The sequence below is a fragment of the Dipodomys spectabilis genome, unplaced genomic scaffold (assembly GCF_019054845.1).
Source record: "Dipodomys spectabilis isolate Male_0828 unplaced genomic scaffold, ASM1905484v1 ptg000136l, whole genome shotgun sequence".
Taxonomy (NCBI): Eukaryota; Metazoa; Chordata; class Mammalia; order Rodentia; family Heteromyidae; genus Dipodomys; species Dipodomys spectabilis.
This window is the reverse complement of record NW_024870813.1, coordinates 12,561,169-12,584,395: the sequence shown is the minus strand read 5'-3', so window position 1 is coordinate 12,584,395 and position 23,227 is coordinate 12,561,169. Positions and strand designations below refer to the sequence as shown.

The 23,227-nt window shown below is 41.7% G+C and overlaps 1 protein-coding gene across 1 annotated transcript in view; it reads right to left on the bottom strand.

Moving 5' to 3' along the window:
* Positions 1 to 1,056: 1,056 nt before the first annotated feature.
* Micu1 (mitochondrial calcium uptake 1) overlaps positions 1,057 to 23,227 on the bottom strand; it is a 157,139-nt gene continuing 134,968 nt past the window's right edge. Inside the window, exons 10-12 of the mRNA XM_042690321.1 lie at positions 18,643 to 18,751; positions 2,866 to 2,955; positions 1,057 to 1,719 (exon numbers count right to left, since the gene is read on the bottom strand). Of these exons, the coding sequence (XP_042546255.1) occupies positions 1,562 to 1,719; positions 2,866 to 2,955; positions 18,643 to 18,751 (357 nt within the window). The 3' untranslated portion in view covers positions 1,057 to 1,561. The remainder of the gene's footprint in view (positions 1,720 to 2,865; positions 2,956 to 18,642; positions 18,752 to 23,227) is intronic.

Sequence of the window (23,227 nt, the reverse complement as noted above, 5' to 3'; positions counted from 1 at the left end):
CTGAAGGTCTCTTCTTGTAGGGGGAGTAAATGTCCCACAGAAGCTAGGAGTGGGACATCTCTTTCATGATGGAGTAAACAAGAAATAATCACACTGTTAATGCCCAAGACCAAGGGCAATGAGCCAGGGCAAAGCCCACACTTGGATCTGGAAAGATGTGAGGTAGATGAGATGGGAGAGCGGCAGACCTTTTGGAGAGTCTAATCTCCCAGTAAGGACATTAGAAATGAGGCTGTTAAATGGTTGTAGAGGAAGTGCCAGGACCAGAAATCTTCCTTGGACAGCCATAGGTATAGACAGAGGCCTCTTTGTCTCTTTGGCTGCCAAGCACTCCCTACCCCACCCTCAGAGCCCAGCCCTGGGTTTTGAGTGTGATCATTGCTATGGCAGCCATGACAGGGAGAATTACCTGGAGATCCTGGAGGCTTCAGGAATTTTGGAGATCTGAAGCAGAGGCAGAGTCTGAGGAACCTTAGAGCCCATTTAGATCAACCTGTCATTTAACAAATGAGGAAACAGACTTGCTCAATGCCACCCTGAGTTAGTGGCAGAGCTGGGTTCATCAGACACATTGTTATGGTTAAAATTTAGTTCCCCAATAACAGATGATTCTTCATACACTGCATCCCCCTTAGTTCCCTATCATGGTCTATGAATAATCAAGGACTGTTGTGCCATGACTGTGAATGACACATTAGCCAAACTGTGCCAGGCCAGTGTCGCTATGAACCTCTAAACACCTCTGTGCTGTCATCAGGCAAACTGCTGCTAGCGGGTCCCAAAACCCAGCAGAGAAGATGAGAAGGGTTCAGAGGATTCTAAAATAAAGGAGATGGGAGCCTTTTGGGGTTTACTGAAAACTGTTATAATTAAAGTAATACTTTATGAGTGTTTAGGACAGAGGGCAGACATGCCGAGGCAGGCCTCCACTGCGGAGGCCATGGCAGGGGAGACGGCACCTGCAGGGAACCATAGCTCAGCCATGGCTCTAATTAACAGTCCGGATGGAGGCATCTTGGGGTGCCTTTGAGGAAAAGAAGGGAGTGGAGAGGGTCATGAAGCAGCTACTTAAATTTGGATTTCTACTCTGTTCTCATTGAGCACAAGGCCTTCTGGGAATATTAGAGCTGCCCTGTGTCTGACACAGATTCTTTTTCAGGCCAGGCTTCCTGCCAACTCAGGATGCTGGGGTCATCTTCATTATCATTCATCACTTCTTGTCTGACTTGATTTTTCCAACTTGCCACTTAAAAACAGTAGCAGGAGGAAGAGCAAGGGATATTCTTGTTCATCTAAACCCATGGCAGAAATGATTTGAGAACTGGCTGTTTCCCAGGGCTGGCAGGTGTGTGGAAGATTTTTAGGTGGTGAAGGGGCCTAGCAGAGCTCTGGGACAGGGAAAGTGGGAAGAGGGGAAGCTAGTGGAACCCTGAGGTCATTCCCAGGAAGCAGGGAGCACTAGTCCCCAAAGCAGCAGCACAAAGGGCTATGCAGAGGCTGCTCTGGAGGATCCGGGGTCTTTGGGGTGCAAGAGATGGCACCCTTTTGAAGTTTTGGGTTACTATTTGGGCAGAGCAAAGTCCCAGGCAGTTTCCTGTGCACATTTCCACATGGCCTGCATGAGGCGGGTGAAGCCCATGTCTTTGGGCTTCTCTAGACCTCTCATCAGCCGTTGCTTCATGATGGAAACAAATTCCTTATTGCTCAGCTCTCCATTGCCTAGATAAAGAAACAAACACAACAGCGTAAGTGGAGGCCTTGGAACAAAGTCACAGACAATCTCACTGTTCACACCATGTGGGTTGAACATGCTCTTATAGCCAAACTGGATTCTCATGGCTCAGGACGAACTAGTTCACTTCTTTCTTGTCATTTCCAAATGTAATTCAGTGATGCGTGCAGTGTAGTATGACACAAGATGAATGGGAATATAGTGTCTGTCAGGTCCTATGCTCACTACTGAAAATAAAGAAATAAGCAGACTTTGTGTTTTGTCCCTTGAAATACTTGCAGGGTGTGGGAGAGACAAATTATGGCATCAGCATGGAACACAGGATGCTGTGGGCACAAAGGAAAGCAGCATGGCTGCCAGACAATTCCAAGTAGTGGAGGACGTTGACCCAGGGCTGGAGACAGGGCAAGTAAACTCAACAGGCTGACAGAGCTCAGCCTGCAGGTCTGTGCTCCTGCTTACCTTTGGTTACACTGTTCCCTACATGGGAGGCTTCTTCTAGCTCACTCCCCTTTACCTGTAAATTCTTGCTACTTTGGGAAACCTGATTTTGTTTGTACTATGCCCAGCTGGGTGAGATCTTCTTAGCCTATCTGATTCTCAACATCTGCCACAGGACCTCACATATACTATATTCTGTATAAGGAGATAGGTACCTTCTTTCTAGAGACATTATAATACTTGAGTGCCCTTTCTCTACTAAACAACAAGCTGGGTTTACCATTTTCATTTTCATTTTCTTTTCCCAAGGAGATTATGTTTATTTGGGCTACGTTAGGATTGTGGGGAAACACAGATTTCTCTCTCCTCTCTCTCTCTGTCTGCGACCAGAACTTAAACTCAGTATCTGGTGCTTTTGGTCATTGGCTGGTGCTCTGCCACATGAGCCACACCTTCAATCCCTCTGTTGTTGAGATCCTCCTGACCATTCATGTAAACCACAGGCATATTGGAATTGCCAGAAGTGGAGAATGCAATCCCTGTGTTATATTTCTCAATCTCCTGAGGCTGAGGGCCAATCTCTGGGAGGCATGGCTAGTATAATGTTGCTACCTGCCAGGCTCCATTGGAAGCCATGTCTAGAAGGACTGTGCTGCTCTGCGTTCTCTTCTGATTCCAGAAGGCCCACTCACCGTCACAATCAAAGAGCGCAAACACCACATCACACACGTGGTCTGAGAGTTCCACTTTAGCTACGGTCCTGGCCACCTGCTGCATGGTCACTGAAAGAGGAGATACTGAATTAACACAGCAGAAAGACTTCTGTTTTTGCTTTCTCTTAGTGGATAAACTGCTCAGAAGTTTTCAATGGTGTTGATGTCATATTTAAGAAAATGAGACCAGGCATGATGACCACATCTGTAATCCCTGCTACTCAGGATGCTATTCCATTCCTTTCTCTGCATGTCATACCTACCTTCTGCTTTAACTGCTATAATCTGGGATTATCTTCCCATTCTCTCTTTATTGCACTCATTCCATGCAGTGTCCACAGCCGGTTGTCTGGTTATTCTTACATTTACCCCTTTTCCCATGAAGACAGTGTTCTTTGCTCTAAATGAACCATTAAGTCATATTCAAGGAGGGTAGTGAGAGCTCCTGACAGCTTTTAGTAAGCTCGCCCAGCTGGTATTAAGTGGTTATAGAACAGGGACCTCTGGAGGCTGCAGTAAGAACTAATTAGAAATGCCATCTTCTCACTAAACAGTGACAGATGATGTCCTATCTCGGCATGGAGAGGGCGCTGCTGGTCTATGTACTACAGGAAGGAAAACCAGGGCTGCTAAGTCATTATGACTCAAACCCTGGGATGGTAACTGCCTCTGCTGGGTGCCCTTTCACAGTGTCACCAAGAGCCTCAGAGCCCCCAGGGCGTAAATCCAGAGCAGGGTGAAACTATCTAGCTGGTGAGCTGTCAAACTGGGAGCTCCTAGGACAAGTGGGATGACAGCAGATTACAAAGCAAGTGCTTGACAGCTGGTCCTGAAAGCTGGCTCATTCATATTGTTTCCACCTTCTCTGAATCACAAAGCCATAATTAAATCACAGCAAGCAGAAAAATTCCCCCTTCAGATCTCAGCTCTCCTATGCAGAGCAGTTGTTGGTCTGGAATTTTGGCTTCTCTTATTTGACTATGATATTGTGAAATATATTTGGTCTTCTTCCCAGTTTCTGGGCATACAACTCCTATATTCTTGGAATCTCCAAAGTAAGGTTTCTTTGAATATTAAGAAGATGACTGGTAGCTTCAGGATGAATGTGGGTCACAGGAAATACCAAAGCATGACTGTACTTTTTAGTCCCACCCTCTAACTTTGGGGGAGGAGAAAGGTGCTGAAAGTTGAGGAGGGTACAGATTGTCAGTGAGTGAATGAATCAATCCTGCCTGGGTAACAAAGACTCCATAAACCCCCAAAACACAGGGTGTGGAAACCTTGCAGAATGCTGGCTATGTGGAGTTTCTGGAGGGTGGTGTACCCAGAGGAGGCAAGGAAGCTCTGTGTTTCTTCTCCCAAATCTCTCCCTGTATGCCTCTTCTTTTGTATCCTTTGAAATATCTTTTTGTAATAAACTAGTAAACATAAGTATCTTCCAGGTCCTATGAGCCACTCTCACAAATAAATAGAACTTGAGGAGGTGGTTGTAGGAATCTTACTTATAGCTAGCTAGTCAGAAGCATAGCTAAAATAATCTAGGGCTTGACAGAGGGGGTGAGGCTTGAGGGTGAGCCCTCAACCTGTGGGATTTGGTGCTGTGTCTAGTTAGATGGTGTCAGAATTAGCTGAACTCTAGATGCCCAGCTGGTATCTATAGGCATATAGAATGGATCGCTTGTTTGCTGCTGGGGTGAAATCCCACGTGATGACTCCCACAAAAAGAATGTAAAATGTGAAATCAGAAACAGAAAAATTATTGATTTTTAAGAATAAGGGCAAAACATTAAAGGCAGAACCTCTTTGTAGAGGGAAACTCCAGGTTAATTATTAAAGGGAAAATTCCAAAGATAAAGGCTTGAAGTAAATTAGGGAGTTAAACACTGGGTTACTGGAATTCAGTAAATAGTATAAACTATCAGCCTCCACCATGAGGGACTCTCCAGCCAGGGGTGACCCAGAAGGCACAATGACCTGAATAACCGGAATCAAACCTGACCTCTGCAGATCCAAGAAATGGATGAGAGGGAAACCAAGCACAACCGCCAAATTCCTCCCAACTGTGTAATTCTCTCTTCTGTACCCCCAGCACCAAATTCCTGCTAAGGGCGTAATTCTGCTTCTGTACCCCCAACTTGCTTGCTCTGGCTTATTGCAAAAAAGGCCACCAGCATGTGGTTTGTGCCCTTAAATACCCAGCAGGTCTGCATTTTGGGGCTGCACTCTAAGCTGTGTGCACCAGCTCAGTCACTGCGCAGCAATAAAGACTCCTAGCCTATCTGAATGAGTGCTGGGATGTCTGCCTTGGAAATCGGGGTACAAAACTTCGTCCCTTTTAAAATAATATGTGTTTGTTTGTGTATATGTGTGTGCACACTAGCGTGCATGGGCATGCCAGTCCTGGGGCTTGAACTCAGGGCCTGGGTACTGTCCCTGAACTTGTTTTTATTCAAGGTTAGTGCTCTACCACTTTGAGCCACAGCACCATTTCTGGTTTTTTAGTAGTTAACTGGAGTTAAGAGTCTCATGGACTTCCCTGACTAGGCTGGCTTTGAACTAAGATTTTCAGATCTTAGCCTCCTGAGTAGGTAGGATTGATTATAGGTGTGAGTCACTAATATCTGTTTTTTGTTTTTTGTTTTCAGTCAGGATCTTACTATGTAGCCTAGACTGACCTGAAATCACTATGTAGCCCAGACTGTACTAGAACTCTTGAGATTCCTGCCTTTGCCTTCTGAGTGTTGGGATTACCATGTAATATAAATCACCATGCCCAGCCTCATATACTTTCTCTGTTGATTACTTGTGTGAGAGAAGAAGAAAAACTGAATGCCAACTAATTGATGGTTTAGACTTTATTTCCTACTTTGAAAGACATCCACATGGAGTGTGAAGACACCATGAAAAAAAAAGACTCTAACTTCCTTTTATCAAATCTGTCTAAACAATCAGCTGACCTCAGATGGGTGATTTCTATTAGATCAGAATTTGTAGAAGCAGGCACAATTGGCACTCAAAAATCTAATGCCATCTGGCTTTTTGAAAAGTCCAGGCAGAATCCGAATTGTGCCAGGTCCTCAATTTACTGGCATTTATAGCCCATGAGTAGACAATTCAGCAGTGGAAAGAAACAAATACTGAGTCTGTGTGATATATCAGAAGCTACATTCCGTAAAACTAGCAACAATGGTTAAGTTGGAAAGTATCATAGTGATAAGAACCAAAAGGTCCACATAGAACCAGAGAATCTTAGAGCCAGAGGAAGCCTGAAAGGCAATATGAAATGCAGAGAAGTTGAGTTACTCATTCAGGGTCACAAAACAAGTTAACAGCTAGCTCAATGTTCTTTTCCTATAATCCTAGGTCCACTTGACTCCTTATGTGGACAAAACTAGCTTCTTCATGATTCTGTTATCGCCAAAGAGAGAATTCAGATGAAAGAAAAGCAAACTGGGGAATCCTCAAGTGTTTTTGGTCAGAGATGAATAATCGAATAGCTGGGAGTTGTGAGGAGTTGGTGTTATAGTTTGACCACAGCTCTGACTGTTATGGACAGTGGAAGACACTTAGCATTCATTCCTTTGGAACTCACAGGGACCATTTCAGGGACAACTTTAAAGGCGTATTAAACATTAACCAGATAAAAAGCATATGGAACAAAGGTGGCCTTGGTAGCTTTTCCCCACAGGGGCATCTGATGTACAGACACAACTTCGGGCATCATGACCCAGTTAGGAACTGCCTTTGCAAAAGTATTTGGAAAGGTGACCTGACACGTTAGGCTGACAGTTTCTAGCTGTGTGGTCATATGATCAATCGTGCCTTTCTGGACTGCTGTGGAGAAAATCAAAAGCTGGCTTGTGAGTGCCAAGGTTAAGTAAGGAAAAACATTTTACTTCAGCCCTGGAAAGGGCTTGATACAGATGTCTTAGTTTCAAGATGGGGAGAAGTTTTTCCTTGAGGAGTGTTTGTTCTTTCTTTTTCTGCATCTTCTTTTAGGATATTTTGGCAAATATGGCACACACATTTCAACCAGATTTTGGAGGGAGGTAAGGAGAAGGAACAGAATTTAGGAGAACTAGCAATTTAAGAAGCCCAGAGCAGTGTACAAGTAATGAAGATGGTAACAATTCCTTATTCTACATGGAATTGTTCTCAAGTATCCTTTTCTTCTTCTGTTAACTAGCGTTTCAACTTAGCATCTCACCCTTACTTGGCTTGCTTGATTGGCTGGTACTCTACAACTTGAGCTACACCTCCAACCTGGCTTTTTGCTGGTTCTTTTGGAGCTGGAATCTCTTACATTTTTCTGTCAGGAGTTGGCCTTGACACCATCTTCTGGATCTCAGCCTCCTGTGTAACTGGGATGATAGGCATGAGCCAGGTGCTGGCAGCTAGCTCAGAGGTAAAATTTGGATCTGAATTTTAAAGGACTGCTCTAGATTTGTGTATGTGGGTAGTAGGTGATGTGGGCGGGTTAGAAGAGTCAGTCTGAAAAAAGTATGGAAAGCAGGATGGTGCAAAAGCCTGACTCAAGAGCTAGAACATAAGGTGCAGAGGGGGACAAGCATATAGGAAGAGACTTTGCAGAGGTCCAATCCAGTCTCTGCAAGGAAACCTTAAAAACAAGCCAGTTCTTATCTGGAGACTAGTCTCACAATGTTGCTTATACTGACCTTGAAGTCCTTGGCTCAGTGATTCTTCTACCTCCCACCCCAGACTAACTAGGACTATTAATCTCCTGGCACTATGTCCAGCTTTTCAATTTACCATATTAATTTATTTTCCCCTTTTCCACTCTTTGAATATTCATTCTCTTTATTTTAGGAAATTATTTTATTTATTGTATGTTTTTGGTGTTGGTTGATCCTTGGGGCATTAAGCATACTCCTGGAGGAATTTTATTTTTTTTTTGAAACAAGATCTTGCTGTATAAATTAGGCTGGCCTTGAGTTCTAGACCCTTTTGTCTTTGCTTCCTGAGTGCTGGGATTACAGGCTTTGTCAACATGCCCAGGTAGAAAATTATTTTTGATTAGGCAATATTTTTACCTGTTTCACAATTCAAAAGAAAAGTTTCTCTCTCCCAGCCTTGTGCCCCAGTCCACAGACAGCCAATACCTCAAATTCCTAAAGAAGTTTCTATGGATATGCATATACATTTGTCCTTTGCGTCTTCTTTTTCCCATAAAGATGGTATACAAATTTGTTCAGTTAGCACCAAAACAGAAATAATCTCATCTGAGCACATGAACAGCTTCCTTTATCAGCTGCAGAATGAGTGGTCCACTGACAGAATGTATGGTAATTTATTTAACATGTTTCCTTGTTCTAACCTCAAGCTAATTATAAAGCTATTTCCTTGGAAGTCTGTGGTTGTCCTCCAGTGGAGTCTGATTCTCTGCTGGCTGAACTGGGAGCAACTGATATATTAAAATTGAATGTGTTTACATTACACAAAAGACTAAACACTGTTCACCTTTACAAGTGTCTTATTAGAGCGTTATAAACACTTATCTCTATACATGCCTAGAATTGATGTAATTCTTGTCACTATTCTTTTCTCAATGGGATGTAATGTTGACTATTTATGTGGGTATTTCTGGCAGTTTAGCTACCCTCACCCTCCTTTCTCTCCCAGTGGTAATTATGAATCCCCAAGGCAGTATTTCCCATTCCTTGGGTGCTTATATAATTTTACTAAATCATAATGTATTCAAACTGATGTTGTTAAGCCAAAATCAATCTTTGGAATGCTAAGTGACTTTAAATTGGGGAAAATAAGCCAGGTCTCTGCATAGAAAATGCCTCATAAAGCAAACATTCATTTCGGATTTTGAACTTCCTTGCCTACACTGTGAATAATTTTGCTTTAAAAATTGATGACTTTTTTATTTTAAATGAATGGAATCCTGGCCAACACTCCTCTTCACATATAAATGTTTTTACAAAAATGCAATGATGAACTGAAGTACAGGGACTTCCTCCCACAAATTTTGAAGGAATTGCTAAAATAAAACACGTTTTTTCCTTCATAATCTCTTCCCCACACATCTCTGGCATTCCATTTCTATCTTGTGCCTTCATGCTCTGTCTTGGCTATCTTGGTTCTTGCTTTGGATGTCCCTCTGCTTCTGCATCTCATTAGAGCACTGCATCTCCTCTCTAGTACCCAAGGTCCTTCTGGTAGCAATGGGTGCTATGAACTAGAGAAAACTGGTGTGAAATTCACCCAAACCTAAATTTTGTCTGTTTCACATCATACTAGTGATGATCTAAAGAAGTCATTTTCCTTCAGGTTAAAAACAATGAAGTAGGAGTTTAAATGAATCATTTCTAAGCTCTCTTCTAGTCCTGAAGTTTTATGACGGCCATTTTGTTTAAATGACATGATGGCTTAAATTAGTTAAAGAATGTCCCTATCTTCAGGGACATTCAGTCCTTGAAGAATAAAACTAAAAGTAGAGACTGCTGGAGTTAGGGCTGGTATGGTAAGCAAAATTCTGAGGTGTTTCCCAGCATTATATAAATCCCTCTCCATAGTGTGCAAAGGCCCTTAAACATATAGGACATCACTCTTGCAATTAGGTTACTAGAAGCTCAAGCTGAGGATTACAAGAGGGATTCTCTTGCTGGCTTTGAAGAAAGGAGCTGCCAGGCTCTGAGAGCAGGTATGGCACGGACCTGCTGTGGCCTGTGTAGAATTGCTAGCTAGCAGGGAAAGGAGACTCAGCCCTACAACGGAAAGGAACTGAATTCTGCTCAGAAAAGGAATGAGTTTACAGATTCTGACTCCCAGATGAGAATGTAGCCCTGTTGAAACCTTGATTTCTGCCTAAGACCCTGAGTAGAGAATCTGTCCTGGGTACTCAATCCTCACAGGAATGTGAGATAATACAATGTGGGTCTGCAGTTGTGGGTTCTCCATCAATAGAAAGCTAAGAACTGGCCAGTGGAGAAGGTATTTATGACTGGGAATGTTCTCCTCATAGCATACTTTATATATAGATGCCCTCATTTTTAAATACCTTTTACATTCTTATGCAGCGAATACTACTAAACTGCACAAATTAGACCTTATAGAAGCATTAGTTAGATATAATTAAGTTTTAAATGTCCTAATGAGGAAGTGGTTTAAAGCTGCCATTTTTCCACTGGGAATTCAATAGCTTTTCCTCTGACTTTCAATGTATCTGATAAATTATGTTACTTCATTTTCACATATATATGGACATAACTTTGGGCTATAATATGTCCCTTAAAACATTACTATATTCAATAAAAATTGATTTAATTGCAGTTGTGAACATTAAAGCTGGCAGAACCCTTGGAGATACTTAATATAACCCCAACCCAGGAGTCAGAGGAGTTGTGAACTGCTCAAGGTATCAAAGGATGTTAATGACATAGACATCTAGTGCTTTCTCCCTCATCATAAGCTCCTCCCTTCCTCTTCTCCCTTAAGACAAGGTTTCCTTATGTAGTCCTGCTGGTTTGGAAACTCCTGCCTCAGCCTTCTGAGTGCCCGGATAACAGGTATGCATCACCACTTATGGCTCATCCTAAGTTTTTATTACAGCATATTTCATATGCTTTCCAGGATTTGACCTTGCTTAGAATTCTTTTTTTTTTTTTTTGGGTCCGTTCGTGGGGCCTGAACTCTGGGCCTGGGCCCTGTCCCTCAGCTCTTCAGTTCAAAGCTAGTGCTCTACCACTGAGCCACCTTCCCAGCCCTGCTTAGAATTCTTTTACTCACTTGTTACACATTGGTTGAACATTTAATGTGTGTAAAGAATTGTCTTGCATCTGAATAGGACACAAAGATGTAGCAAACATGTTCATATCTATATAAGTTGAAACTCAGGAGAAGCTAAAAGCTTCTGATCCTTAATAATTACAATACAGAACTCATTGGCTAGTTAGAGTCTGAACTGACTATAGACTTCCTCAGAATAAAAGTAGGTCTCATTTGGTCCAAGAAGGATCTTATTTTTATTTTTTTGGTGGTAGTGGGATTTGAAATCAGGGCCTTGCACTTTTTTTTTTTTTTGCCAGTCCTGGGGCTTGAACTCAGGGTCTGGGCACCATTCCTGAGCTTCTTTTGCTACCACTTGAGCCATAGCGCCACTTCCAGCCTTTTCTGTTTATGTGGTACTGAGGAATCGAACCCAGGGCTTCATCCATGCAGGGTAAGCATTCTGCCATTAAGCCACATTCCCAAACCAGGGTCTTGCACTTGGTTTTTTGTTTTTGTTTTTTTGTTGGTCTTGGGCTTGAACTCTGGGCTTGGGCGTTGTTCCTGTGCTCTTCAGCTCAAGGTGAGTGCTCTACCGCTTGAGCTACAGCACCACTTCTGGTTTTCTAGTGGTTTATTGGAGATAAGAGTCTCACAGACGTTGCCCTGAGCTGGCTTTTTACCATGATCCTCTGATCTCAGCCTCCTGAATAGCTAGGATTACAGGCGTGAGCCACTGGCGCCCAGCGGGTCTTGCACTTGGTAGGAAGGTACTCTATCACTTGAGCCACTCTGCCAGCAAAGAGTGATCTCTTTAAATATTAAAAAAATTTTTTTGTGCTGTTGGGAAATCAAACCAAGGGCCTTGTCCTTTCTTTCTTCCTTTCCTTTTTTCCTTCCTTCCTTTTTCCCTTTTTCCCATTTTTCCTTCCATTTTCTCACTCTCTTTTTAAGTTTTTTTTTATTTTTTTGGTCAGTTATGAGGCTTGAACTCTGGGCCTGAATGCTGTCCCTCAGCTCTTCAGCTCCAGGCTAGCACTCTACCACTTGAGCTACTGTGCCACTTCCAGTTTTCTGAGTGGTTTATTGAGATAAGAGTCTCATGGACTTTCCTGCCTGGGCTGGCTTTGAACCTTGATCCTCAGATCTCAGCCTCCTGAGTACCTAGGATTACAGGCGTGAGCCACCAGTGCTCGTCTCTCACCCACTTTTTCATTTTAATCTTTTAAATTTAATTTAGTTGACATATTGGAATGTGTTTTTCTTGTCTGTTAGCTCTATAATAAGGTAAGAATGAAAACAAAACTCTGGATACTGTTATAATGCCAATTTAATATAACTCTTAATTTTCATAATAGCCTTCAAACAAGTATTTTAATACCACCATTCTATAAGTTAAAAAAACTAAGGTTTTGAGAGCTTAAATTTTTTCTCAAGATGACTAATGAGTAGCAAGAACTCAGTTCCAGGTTACAGTGGGAAAACCATAATTTGTGATTAGCACAATTTCTTGCACAGGGTAACCTCTCAATAAATGCTACAAGTGTAACATACCAATGAAGGGAGGTGCTGAAGAACATTTAGATCCTTGGAGGCTGAGGAGTCCACATCTGTAGTCTGCACTTTAGTGCTGCTAAACTAACTACTCAGCACAAACTATCCTGTGACATGACTTTACTTAAGTGACTTTAGGTTTTTGTGTTTGGGGATGTGGAAAAGTGATAAAGTTAGGGCTGGGAAAGTGGCTCAGTAGTACAGTGCTTGCCTTGATGCATGAGGCTCTGGGTTTAATTTTTCAGCACCACATAAGCAGAAAAAGCTGGATGTGGTGCTGTGGCACTAGCCTTGAGCTGAAGACTGGAGGGACAGCACCCAGGCCTAGAGTTCAGGCCCCATGACCAGAAAAAAAAAAGTGATAAAGTTAGAAAGAAAAGAACACAGATGTTGGGCTGGGAAGGTGGCTCAGTGGTAGAGTGCTTGCCTCGCATGCATGAGGCCCTGGGTTTGATTCCTCAGCACCACATAAGCAGAAAAAGCTGGAAGTGGTGCTGTGGCTCCAGTGGTAGAGCGCTAGCCTTGAGGTGAAGAGCTGAGGGACAGCGCCCAGGCCCAGAGTTCAAGCCCCATGACTGGCAAAAAAAAAAAAAAAAGAACACAGATGTTCCTCCATGAGACATATATCTAGAATAGGCCATTCTTAGGCTCTGTCGCATAAAGTAAGCACTACAGATGCCAGAGGGTGTCTGAGCTGGAGAAACTGCTCCCAAACAGAGAGCTGTAGGGGACAATATCATATTCCAGACTCAGAATGGCATTCCCTCCAAAACAGCATAGCTCACCAAAAGGACTTCACTTTTACTCTAAGATTTACTGACTCCTAGTCAAAGGCAACCAAACAGTATGTTTCCAAATGGCAGACCTGCAGTGCTTCCTGGATCATACTTCAGCAAGCACTTTCAGACTCCAACCTTGAAATATACTAAGGGGCAAAATGATGTGTGGCATATCTATAGACTTTGGGACTAGGGAGACCAAAATTCAAATTCTGGCTCTAACCAGTGTTTCACTGTAAAGCATAAGCAAGCTGTTACTTTTTCTATTTCCACATCCATAAAATAGGCATGCTACCACTTACCTTACAGGTCTTAAAGATTAAGAAAAAGAACAGATATAAAGCACAGCATTGTGACCTTCATGGGATACATGGAATAACAGTTGTTATTAGTGTTTCAGACATGCAGTGGTTCCAAGTCCTTGAAAGGAAGGGCAATAGTACAGGATGCTTAGTGCTCAGGAGAGGTGCCACTTGTATTTTGTCTGTTCAGAATATATCAGTTTAGGGCTGGGAAGGTAGCTCAGTGGTAGAGCGCTTGCCTTGCATGCTCGAGGCCCTGGGTTCGATTCCTCAGCACCACATAAGCAAAAAGAAAAAAGCCGGAAGTGGCGCTGTGGCTCAAGTGGTAGAGCGCTAGCCTTGAGCTGAAGAACTGAGGGACAGTGCCCAGGCCCAGAGTTCAGGCCCCACGACCAGACCCCCCCCCCCCCAAAAAAAAAGAATATATCAGTTTATCATGTGCTAGAAACTTCTTACTTCATCAGTAATTTCTGATTCTTCCAACAACTCTGTATTGTCCTAAATGCCAATTGGGCTTTTACTCTAAATTGTTAAAGTCAAAGAATTTTAAAGCAATGAAGATTCTTACAGGTCAACTATGTGACCCAAGTCTCCAGAAACAAAAGAAACTGGAATCATTTGATAGCTAAAATAGTAAGTTAAGCCAGGTACCAGTGGTTTATGCCTGTGATCCTGGCTACTCACAAAGCTAAGATCTCAGAATTGCTGTTTGAGGCCAATCGAAAAAGAAAATTAACCACCAAAAAGCCAGAAGTAGAGCTGTGGCTCAAATGATAAAGAGTACTAGCTTTGAGTGAAAAGCTAAGGGACAGCACCTAGGCCCTGAGTTCAAGCACCACCCCCTCAACCCCCCCCCCCTTGCCCCCAGATCCCTGACACACACACTTAAAATCTGATAGTTAAAAAAACAAGAGTAATTGCAGTTGCCAACAACATCCTTCAGGAGTTATGTTAAATATTTTACTGTTTATTATCTTAACCTGTCAGACAATAAGGTAAACTGTAAATACAAAATAACTGTAAAGAATTACAGACACTTATGTGACAAATCACAATGTTCAATCTAAGGAGAAGTTGGCTGGGGCCTAAATAGTAGAGGCCATAGACTCTATTTGATTATTTTCTGTATTATAGTTCAAAGTACCTGACAGATAAAACATCCCATGAGTTTCCCAAATTTATGATATCCTGAGGTGCTGTGAAGTGGGGCTTTCCTGAAGCTTTGATTCTCCTGGCAGAAATAGGACTATTCTGAGATTTATAGGCCATAGCTCATTCTTGAGCTACAGCTCAAATGATTTTTAACTACTTCATCATAGGAAGCAATTGAGAAAGAAGTCCTGTTCAATTTCTCATTACCTTCTTTAGCAGACTACTTAAATAATTCAGACAGCCCATGAGAAGTCATAGATTGAATGTTATACCCAGCATGTGTATTAATGAACAATAGAACTGGTTCCTCATAACCTACAGATGACAAAAGAGTGAAAACACACACTTCTTCATGAAGAAAAGTTCTTGCTTTCAAGACACTTCACTTTGAGTTGTCATGGACCATGTAGAACTAAATAGCTCCAAGGAAATGTCCAATATTAGGACTGGGTCATGCTAGCTATCTGGGTCTCTCACAGTGGAATATTAACTCTATAAGGTATTAGAAGATTTTCTAGAGCAAGGACTAGGGGGGCATGGCTCAGCACTTCTACCAAGTATGAGGCTTTGAGTTTAAATGCTAGTATGAAAGAAACAATTGAAGAAAATCAAGTTCATGAATGATAGCCCTCTTTTGGAGATGAACAATACACATTAGCAGATTAAAAGCTGGCAGGAGCAGTGCTGCAGGAAGAAATTCTATAGTTTGGTATTTTTTCAAACTTCCTTGAACCATAGAACATTTTTCTTCTAAAACCCTCAGAAGAACCATTACCATATTTCAGTATACAGTGTTCTTTCTAATGCTGTTTGGGAAGTGGTGCTAAATTATGTCTAAAGTTTCATTGGTAGGCTCTAAACTAGCCAAGGAAGAGAGAGTGCCAGGGCCTCTAAAAGCTGCCAATTTCTGAAGGTCCTAACCTTTTGGGAAAAAATAAAGGCAGCTAAGACTAAGAGAGCAACCAAGACAAAGAAGCCAGACAAAAAGGTCTCCTTTCTATACCCAACCCCCCTACTCTTTCCTGCTCCCAGCAGCACATGTCAGGGCCACATGTAAGCTTCTAGATTCTTCTATGGTTAATCAGCACTTGCCCCATCAAGCTGGAATTGCTTGTATACTCAAACTCAACTTTCTCCCCTACTTGACTATGAGTACCCTAAGGTGGAACGCTCTTCCCAGTGAGTGCCTGTGATGCTGGCTAAGGAACTGATTGACCCACACTCCATTCTCTTTATATTATCAACTTCATGATGGAAGTAGCTTCCACTTATTAAATGCTTACCAGACAACAGGCACAGGGCTAAGAGCTTCATATGGATTTATTCTCACAACAACCCTATGAGATAGGTATTTTTTTATTTATTGTAAAAATGTAGAAAATAAATTCAGAAATTGTCAAAGCTACCCAGCTAGTAAATGATGGAGCCACAACATAAGTCTGGACAGTTTGACTTCAGAGCCTACATTTTTAACCAGTGTACCTGTCTTTTCTATCAAAGTAGATAGTGGATTGCTTAAAAATTCTTACTTTGTCCAGGTAGCTCATCTCTTGATTATTTTGCTAAGACAATATCAGCAAGTACAGAAATGAAGAAGAACTGCTTTGGGATAAGGAAGGATTTTTGAAATGTAAGTTTTTGTCTTAACTGTTTTTTCTAAGATGGAATTAGGACACACTTCAGAAGATACTCGCAGATTGTTCAAGAGTTAGCAGAGGATGTGGGTATGTTTTAAGGTTAATTGCCTACTATTAATCTTCTTTCAAAGTCTTTTTTTTTTTGCCAGTCCTAGGACTTGAACTCAGGGCCTGGGCACTGTCCCTGAGTTTCTTTTTACTCAAGGCTAGCACTCTACCACTTGAACCACAGCACCACTTCTGGCTTTTTCTGAGGAATCAAACCCAGTGCATGCTAGGCAAGCACTCTACCACTAAGCCACATTCTCAGCTTAGAGTCTTTTAATGGTCACCTTATGTAAATACATCTTAACCCTATTCAAACTAGCCAGTCTGGAGCAGATTATGAATCTAAGCTCAATCAATCTGAGCAGAGCAGTAGGGCCTGCTGCATTAGGAATAAATAGGGGAGCAGCCTGTCTGTTTTGTGTGTTTGCTAGACAGATTTCTCGCTGATGGCACACCCTTTTGCAGAATTAAAATTTGCCTTGCTCCCAATTCTTTGTTTTCATGTCTATTGTTGTGAATCCAGTGGTTCTTGGAGAGTATTATTTATAACATAAGATTCATCTCAGATGTGAAACTCTACAGTTTTGTAGAGAGAGGAGTAGTGGCCTGTTATGGGTGACTGTCAGGATCAGGATCAAGGCCTAGGACTGAGTACAAGGAGAATCTTCAAAAGACAGGCACAGGTGGCACAGGAAAAGGACTTGGAAAGGACAGCTGAACACACTAGTTCTCCTGTTAACAGTACTGATAGATCATTGGTTTCATATGGAAGAAGGTAAAGCAGACATCAAGTCTAAAAATTTCAAGGGGGGATTACAAAGAACACAATGAGATTCTATCTCACATGTCTGAATGGTCATCAAGAATACAACAGCAAATGAGGATATGGGAAATAAGACTCTCATCTACTCTTGGCGTGAATGTAAACTAGTGCAACTGCTATGGAAATTGGTATAGAGGCTCCTCAAAACACTCCCCCCCACAACAAAACCCCCCAAAGATAGACTTACCATATGATCCTGCCATGCTACTCCTGGGTATATATCTTTAGGAATGTAAGTCATCATATAATTAAGATACCTGTGCATCTATGCTTATAGCAGCCAAATCATATCAGCCTAGGTGCTCATCAACTGAAAATGTGGTGTGTATATACAATTATTCAGCCACAAAGAAGAATGAAATTACATCATTTGCAGGAAAATCAATGGAACTAGAGATCATGATATATAGTAAAATAACCCAGACTAAGAAAGACAAATATCATGTGGTGTCCTTTTATGATGAATCTAGACCTTAGGAAATGAGCGATGGGAAAATAGAGACTGCGTGTGGGTAGGAAGCAGTGGGAGGTGGTGAAGTGAATGGAGAGGGTAAAGGCAGAGGTGAATATGATCGAAGACTTTATACACATGTATATGTATACAGAATAAAGGTTGCTTATTGGTGAGTAGAGACAGAAACTAGAGTGGCAAGAAGGAACTTCAAACAAATTCAGACTTCAATTAATAGTAATACTATGATAAAGAAGTTAGTAGTGAAGTACACTTATGGCTACAAATCTGAACATATCACAAATAAGATAGGTTGATAATTACAAGGCTAAAGACATGTGCAGTGTGATATTGCAAATACTACAAAATGTTAATGAAGCTTGAAATACAGGTGCTCTTTAAATAATTCTCTCAACCATTCTGAATGTTGGAATTTTTTTTTTTTTGGTTGGTGGTGGGGCTTGAACTCTAGGCCTGGGTGCTGTCCCTCAGTTCTTCAGCTCAAGGCTAACGCTCTACCACTTGAGCTACAGCGCTACTTCCGGTTTTCTGGTGGTTTATTGGAGATAAGAGTTTCACGGACTTTCCTGCGCGGGTTGGCTTTGAACCGCAATCCTCAGATCTCAGCCTCCTGAGTAGCTATGATTACAGGTGTGAGCCACTGGCGCCTGGCTGGAAAATTTTTATATTAAAATGCTGGGGAAGAAAAACTGCTTTCAATCCTTTCATTCTCTTAAGTATGGAAATTAAAACCGAATGTATATATCAAGTAAGACATTAGGGGCACCATTGTCAGAGTCATGATTTTATCCTTATTTCTTGCTTTATTTTGCAGTGCTGGGGATCAAATTCAGAGTCTCATATAGAGTCTCGCTGACAACAAGCAATATCCCAACATATAATTTTATCTTAAAAATATTTAATCAGAGAGATAAAGCAAACCATTCCTTTAGTTCGAAGACATATTTCAGACTGTCTTAACTTACATTATATACATCCTTCCTCGGGCTATAAGTTGTGCAGTTCCCTGCACTTGGCCTTTGTTTTGATACTACTTCCAAGCTAATCACTAAAAGATGGGCACATGCACAGACAACACTTTAACACAGTGAGGTAGAGCTGCTGGGATGAAGAAGAAGCTCATATGATGCCAACAAGACAAAATAAGTCACAAGATAATGTTAAGAAAAACTGACATTTTAAGGAGAGGCAGTCACTGAATGGATTACCGATTCAATGTTGATATCTTCAAGAAAGAACTTTTGGGTTTCATTACCTTTATCAAGAGATGCTCCAGCCATATGGTAAAAGCTCAGGGCAGTGTCCACATCATTAATATTCTTTAGGAAAGTAAAGAAGTTCTCTACCTCCTGAAATGTCAGACCCTGAAAGAGATGAGACAGCAAGGTAAGACAAGGCCTGCAGTAAAACAGCTGAGATGAAAAATTAGGTAGCAATCTTCATGTCTATAAGTCAGAAATTTGTGCTTGTATCTAGAACAGAGACCAAATAAATTGGTTAAATTTGTACATTACAGGAGAACAGAATTCTGGAACATTTTCCTGAGAAAAGCAAAGTGGCTAATTGCTTCCCCTTCAACATGTAAATTTCAACACAAAGCTGCTTGCAGTTTTTGCAGTTATTTTTAATGAAAATATTTCTAACTGTACTTTCTAATTCATCACACTATTCATGACATGTCCTAAGTAGGCTGAAACTACTTGATCTGCTATATATCTTAAGTAGTAACATTGGAGTCAGGACTTCCATTTTAATAGTCTGTTCCTAGGCCAGATAAGCTTTTTGAAGCTTAAGCCAATTAGTCACTAGTCAGTGATATACAAAGGCCAAGTAAAAAAAAAATCTGTTCATTATCTCAACGTAAAAGTTGTTAATGATTTGGTGGCTCATGCCTATCATCCTCGCTACTCAGATGTGAAGACAGCACGGGAAGACAATTATCTCCAATTAACCAATAAAAACCAGAACTAGAGGCTTGGCTCGAGAGAGAGTGCTAGCTATGATGAAAAAAAATTAGCATTACTGGGCACTGGTGGCTCATGACTGTACTCGCAGTTACTCAGGAGGCTGAGATCTGAGGATCATTGTTTGAAGCCAGCCCAGGCAGGAAAGTTTGTGAGACTCATATCTCCAATTAACCACCAAAAAGGCAGATGTGGAGCTGTGACTCAAGTGGTAAAGTATGCTAGCCTTGAGGGGGAAAAAAATAAAATAAAAATGCTCAGGGACAGCATCAAGGCCAAGTTCAAACCTTAGGACCAGCACACACACACACACACACACACACACACACTCACACACACACACACACACACATTCTAAAACAGAATATCGTATATCGTAGAACAAATATTTCCTACTTTGAAAGCAAATCTCTAATTTTTGCTAATTTTTCTTTTGTGAAACATCAAATCAATTAAATACAAGACTGGTTACCCTGCAATTATCTAAAGAGAGAGAGAGGAGAAAGAGAACAAGATGAACTGAATGGCTATTCATTTGATAATCTGGGAAAACAGCGAATATAAATCATATTATGTCACTATTAAATCCAAATATCTCACAGTTTATTTTTATTATATAGATACAATAAAGAATATTTATTTAGCACTCACTAACTACTTAGTACCATGCCAAGAACAGTGAGGAATAAGGTTGCACTGGACTTAGAATTTTAGATGGCATTCTTTGTGTGTGTGTATGTGCGCGTGTGTGGTGTACATGTGTGTTAGTCCTGGGGCTTGAACTCAGGGCTTGGGCAATGTCCCTGGGCTTCTTTTGCTCAAGGCTAGAGCTCTACCACTTGAGCAAAAGTTCCACTTCTGGCTTAATTTGGATAGTTTATTGGAGATAAGAGTCTCATGGACTTTTCTGCCCCTGTTGGCTTTGAACCATGATTCTCAGATCTCAGCCTCCTGAGTAGCATGGATTACAGGAGAGAACCTCTGGTGCCTGGTTTAGGTGGTCTTCTTAAAGAGAAGTTATGAAATTTTTTTCTTGGTAATTACTTTAGTAAAAAACTCAGAGGTGGGGCTGGGAAGGAGGCTCAGTGATAGAGCGCTTGCCTTGCATGCACAAGGCCCTGGGTTCGATTCCTCAACACCACATAAGCAGAAAAAAAAGCTGGAAGTGGTACTATGCTCAAGTGGTAGCGCACTAGCCTTGAGCTGAAAAGCTGAGGGACAACAAACACCCAGGCCCAGAGCTCAGGCCCCATGACTGGAACCCAACCCCCCCCCCAAAAAAAAAAAAAAAAAACCTCAGAGGTATCTAAGAATAAAACTAGAGTAAGATAATCCCATAAGCCCCATGGATGTTAAAACGAAAACTAGAAGGATATACTGCTGTAAATGAGCTGCTCAGGTTGTAGTTTCTGAGTCTATTGGTAGGTGGTTTGAACTGAGATGCCAGCCACAGCAGGAAAGTATGTGAGACTCTTACCTCCAGTATACTACTCAGAAAAGGCTGGAAGTGGCACCATGGCTCAAGTGATAGAGTGACAGCCTTCAGCCAAAGAAGCTCAGTGACAGCAGGTAGGCCTTGAATTCAAGCTCCAGGAGCAGTGTGCGTGTGCATGCGTGTGTGCGTACACGTGCATGCGCGTGCGCACACACGCACATGCACAACACACATACACACACAGAGGCAGATGTGCTGGAGCATTCCTTAATCTTAGCTACTTGGGAGGTAGAAGCAGGAGGATCTTGAAGTCTAGGCAAGCCTGGAAAAAGTTAGCATTGAGACCCTGTCTCACAAACAAAATATAAACAAAAGGGTAGGGAGTATAGCTCAGGGTAAAACACACACTTGCCTTACTTATTACTATTAACGTAATTAGTTTGTTAATTAATTAAAATACTTGAATAAACATTTTACCAAACAAGATACAGAATGGATGAGCATATAAACTGAAGCTCAGCACCTTTAGTAATAGGAAAATGCACATTAAAATCACAATGTCAGGGGCTGGGACAGCGCCCAGGCCCAGAGTTCAGGCCCCACAACCAGACCCCCCCCCACCTCCAAATAAAAAATCACAATGTCAGAATGACTAATACAAAAGGCAGACAACAGCAAGTGTTGGTGAGGATGTGGAAAAATAAAACAGTATGGCTACTTAGGAGAATGATCTGAGGACTACCAAGTTTGAGACATGACCTGAAAAATAACTAAAGCAAAAAGGGCTAGAAGTGTGGCTCAAGTGGTAGAATATCAGCCTAGAAAGTGAAACATCATGAGCTGAAACTCCAATATTGTCAAAAGCAAATAAACAAAATTAAACATAAATATAATGTATGAGCCAGCTCTCCCACTCCTCTTTTTTTTTTTTTTTCCTGACAATACTAGGGCTTGAATTTAGGGCCTAGGCATATCCATTAGCTTTTCTGCTCAAAGCTGGTGCTCTACCACTTGAGTCACAGTTCCACTTTTGGCTTTTTTTTTTGAGGTGGTTAGTTGGAGATAGTCTCATAGACTTTCCTGCGTGGGCTGGCTTCAAATCTCAATTCTCAGATCTCAGCCTCCTAAGTAGCTAGGATAACAGGCATGAGCCACTACTAGTACCAGGCTCTTAGGAATCTTTCTTTTTTTTGCCAGTCCTGGGCTTGAACTCAGGTCCTGGGCACTGTCCCTGAGCTTCTTTTGCTCAAGGCTAGTGCTCTACCACTTGGGCACAGCACCACTTTTGGCTTTTTCTGGGTATGTGGTACTGAGGAATTGACAGGGCTTTATGCATGCTAGGCAAGCACTCTACCACTGAGCCACCTTCCCAGCCCTCCTCGGAATCTTAAGAGAGAAACAAAGGTCCTCATAAAAACCTGTGTGTAAATATTCATAGCAATATTATTCATGACAGCCCAATTCAATTCAACAACAAAACAAAAGTAGCATATCTAAACAGGGATTTTTTTTTTTTGTCAGTTGGGGGGCCTGAATTCTGGGCCTGGATGCTGTCCTTGAGCTCTTCAGCTCAAGGCTAGTATTCTACCACATTAAGCCACAGTGCACTTCTGGTTTTCTGGTGGTTAATTGGAGATAAGAGTCTCATGGATTTTCCTTCCCAGGCTGGCTTTGAACTGCGATCCTCAGATCTCAGCCTCCTGAGTAGCTAGGATTACAGGCATAAGCCACCAGCGTCTCAGATGGATGGATTTTATGGTAGACAAATATACCTCAACATAGTTGTTTTAAAAACTAAAAGGCAGCTAGAGAAGATGAGAATAAGGATGAGGGAAATGTGACTTCCTCTGGAGACGGTGTTGGCAGGCCAAGGATGAATGCAAACACAGTATAATGGATGAGGTCCTTGCCCTGGCTTTAAATCAGTCATAGCAAATTCATCTGCCAGGAGTCAATTCAATTGCCCAAGTTTCCTCTATGGCCCATTGAAAAGATAAAATAGCTTTCTTCCTTCTTTCTTATATAACATGCCTCTCACCTAGCTTATCATCTATCCTCTTTATGGAGATGCTTCATAAAATAAAGCCCCAGACTTCTCTTCAATTGCAGCCTGGCAGCAGGGAAAATTACACCCTTTCTGCTACTTATATTTCTACAAGTAGTTCATGTTCCTAAAACATCATTTTCTTCATATATTCATCTCTCCTACTGACAAAATGTTAGTGATTTCCTGTTGCCTCCTGGATAAATCCCCAAGCTTCTCAGTCTAGGACAAAAGGCTTCCCACCATCTCTTCCATAACTTGATTTACCAATTTTTTCCCTTAGAACTGCAGGCTGGACCCTGGCAACAATGGCTTCTTGTTTCTCCCAAACCCTGTGCTTTTTCAAGTCATGAGAGATAAGGAGCAACAATGATCAGGTTCATTAGTGCAAAGTTTA